Source organism: Oncorhynchus gorbuscha, unplaced genomic scaffold (genome assembly GCF_021184085.1).
Source record: "Oncorhynchus gorbuscha isolate QuinsamMale2020 ecotype Even-year unplaced genomic scaffold, OgorEven_v1.0 Un_scaffold_295, whole genome shotgun sequence".
NCBI lineage: Eukaryota > Metazoa > Chordata > Actinopteri > Salmoniformes > Salmonidae > Oncorhynchus > Oncorhynchus gorbuscha.
In genome coordinates this window covers 491,681-494,180 of record NW_025745159.1, presented here as the reverse complement: position 1 = coordinate 494,180, position 2,500 = coordinate 491,681, and the positions used below count along the sequence as shown (strand labels likewise).

General features: G+C 46.1%; 1 protein-coding gene across 1 annotated transcript in view; it reads left to right on the top strand.

Moving 5' to 3' along the window:
* Window positions 1-2,500, top strand: part of LOC124017623 (vacuolar protein sorting-associated protein 13B-like) — a 193,998-nt gene that overhangs the window by 171,596 nt on the left and 19,902 nt on the right. Inside the window, 3 exon segments of the mRNA XM_046332876.1 lie at window positions 1-197; window positions 2,081-2,152; window positions 2,155-2,252. The exon segment at window positions 1-197 is cut by the window's left edge and continues 29 nt beyond it. Coding sequence (XP_046188832.1) covers window positions 1-197; window positions 2,081-2,152; window positions 2,155-2,252 — 367 coding nt within the window.

The following is a 2,500-nucleotide window of genomic DNA, read 5'->3' as shown; positions in this document are numbered from 1 at the left end:
TGTTGCTGAGCGAGGCCAGTGTGTCGCTGAGTGATGACATCACCAGTCGTTCGGGTTCCGTGGAGCTCTTGAGGCTGACTCTGTCCAAACTGCTACTGAACCTGTGTCCTGCCCGTCTGGGTGACTCTGGCATGGGGCTGGTCACCGCCGGGATGGGAGAGGCCTGTCTGGTCGAAGTCCACTGTGCCAGCCTGCAGGTGGGTCGACTCATAGGCTGTTTGTAGGTCACCTGACGAAGGCTGTTTATAGGTCACCTGACGAAGGCTGTGTATAGGTCACCTGACGAAGACTATTTATAGGTCACCTGACGAAGGCTGTTTATAGGTCACCTGACGAAGGCTGTTTATAGGTCACCTGACGAAGGCTGTTTGTAGGTCACCTGACGAAGGCTGTGTATAGGTCACCTGACGAAGGCTGTTTGTAGGTCACCTGACGAAGGCTGTTTGTAGGTCACCTGACGAAGGCTGTTTGTAGGTCACCTGACGAAGGCTGTTTGTAGGTCACCTGACGAAGGCTGTTTGTAGGTCACCTGACGAAGGCTGTTTATAGGTCACCTGACGAAGGCTGTTTGTAGGTCACCACGAAGGCTGTTTGTAGGTCACCTGACGAAGGCTGTTTGTAGGTCACCTGACGAAGGCTGTTTGTAGGTCACCTGACGAAGGCTGTTTGTAGGTCACCTGACGAAGGCTGTTTATAGGTCACCTGACGAAGGCTGTTTGTAGGTCACCTGACGAAGGCTGTTTGTAGGTCACCTGACGAAGGCTGTTTGTAGGTCACCTGACGAAGGCTGTTTGTAGGTCACCTGACGAAGGCTGTTTGTAGGTCACCTGACGAAGGCTGTTTGTAGGTCACCTGACGAAGGCTGTTTGTAGGTCACCTGACGAAGGCTGTTTGTAGGTCACCTGACGAAGGCTGTTTGTAGGTCACCTGACGAAGGCTGTTTATAGGTCACTTGACGAAGACTATGTATAGGTCACCTGACGAAGGCTGTTTATAGGTCACCTGACGAAGGCTGTTTGTAGGTCACCTGACGAAGGCTGTTTGTAGGTCACCTGACGAAGGCTGTTTGTAGGTCACCTGACGAAGGCTGTTTGTAGGTCACCTGACGAAGGCTGTTTGTAGGTCACCTGACGAAGGCTGTTTATAGGTCACTTGACGAAGACTATGTATAGGTCACCTGACGAAGGCTGTTTATAGGTCACCTGACGAAGGCTGTTTGTAGGTCACCTGACGAAGGCTGTTTGTAGGTCACCTGACGAAGGCTGTTTGTAGGTCACCTGATGAAGACTATGTATAGGTCACCTGATGAAGACTATGTATAGGTCACCTGATGAAGGCTGTTTCAGCCAAAACAGTGTATCTGCCTGAAGGAGTAAAGCACAGGAGCAACACTGTGAAATAACACAGAACGTCTTCTGTAAAATAGAAAAATAGAAAAGGTACATTTCCTGCTTCAGCCATCTAAATATCTTCCTGTGTTCAGTATAGATCTACACTATATATATCTATATTAATTAGATGTTCTCTTCCAGGTGGATAACTACAGTATAGATCTACACTATATATATATCTATATATTCCTCTGTTCTCTTCCAGCTGGATAACTACAGTATAGATCTACACTAACTAGATATTCCTCTGTTATCTTCCAGGTGGATAACCAGCTGTATAACTACAGTATAGAGCTACACTAACTAGATATTCCCCTGTTCTCTTCCAGGTGGATAACCACAGTATAGAGCTACACTAACTAGATATTCCTCTGTTCTCTTCCAGGTGGATAACCAGCTGTATAACTACAGTATAGAGCTACACTAACTAGATATTCCTCTGTTCTCTTCCAGGTGGATAACCAGCTGTATAACTACAGTATAGAGCTACACTAACTAGATATTCCTCTGTTCTCTTCCAGGTGGATAACTACAGTATAGAGCTACACTAACTAGATATTCCTCTGTTCTCTTCCAGGTGGATAACTACAGTATAGAGCTACACTAACTAGATATTCCTCTGTTCTCTTCCAGGTGGATAACTACAGTATAGAGCTACACTAACTAGATATTCCTCTGTTCTCTTCCAGGTGGATAACCAGCTGTATAACCGTGCCAGCTTCCACTTCCCAGTGTTGTTGTGCCAGGAGCAGTGTGTGGAGCTCCCCTCTGGACCAGCGATGCCAACCCCACCACCTCACTACAGGCCCTGGAGGAGTTTAAGGCGTCGTGCTTCCTCCAGCTGGGACTCACCTTGGACAGGTATAATACCATGTCCTCACTTTATTGGCCATGGAAGTAATACCAATATCAGCATACCAACTATACAGCATCATGAATACAGCACCATTATTACAGCATCGTTAACACAGCATCACTAATACAATATCATTAATACAGCATCATGAATACAGCACCATTATTACAGCATCGTTAACACAGCATCACTAATACAATATAATTAATACAGCATCATTAACGTTAATACAGCATCATTAATACAGCATCAT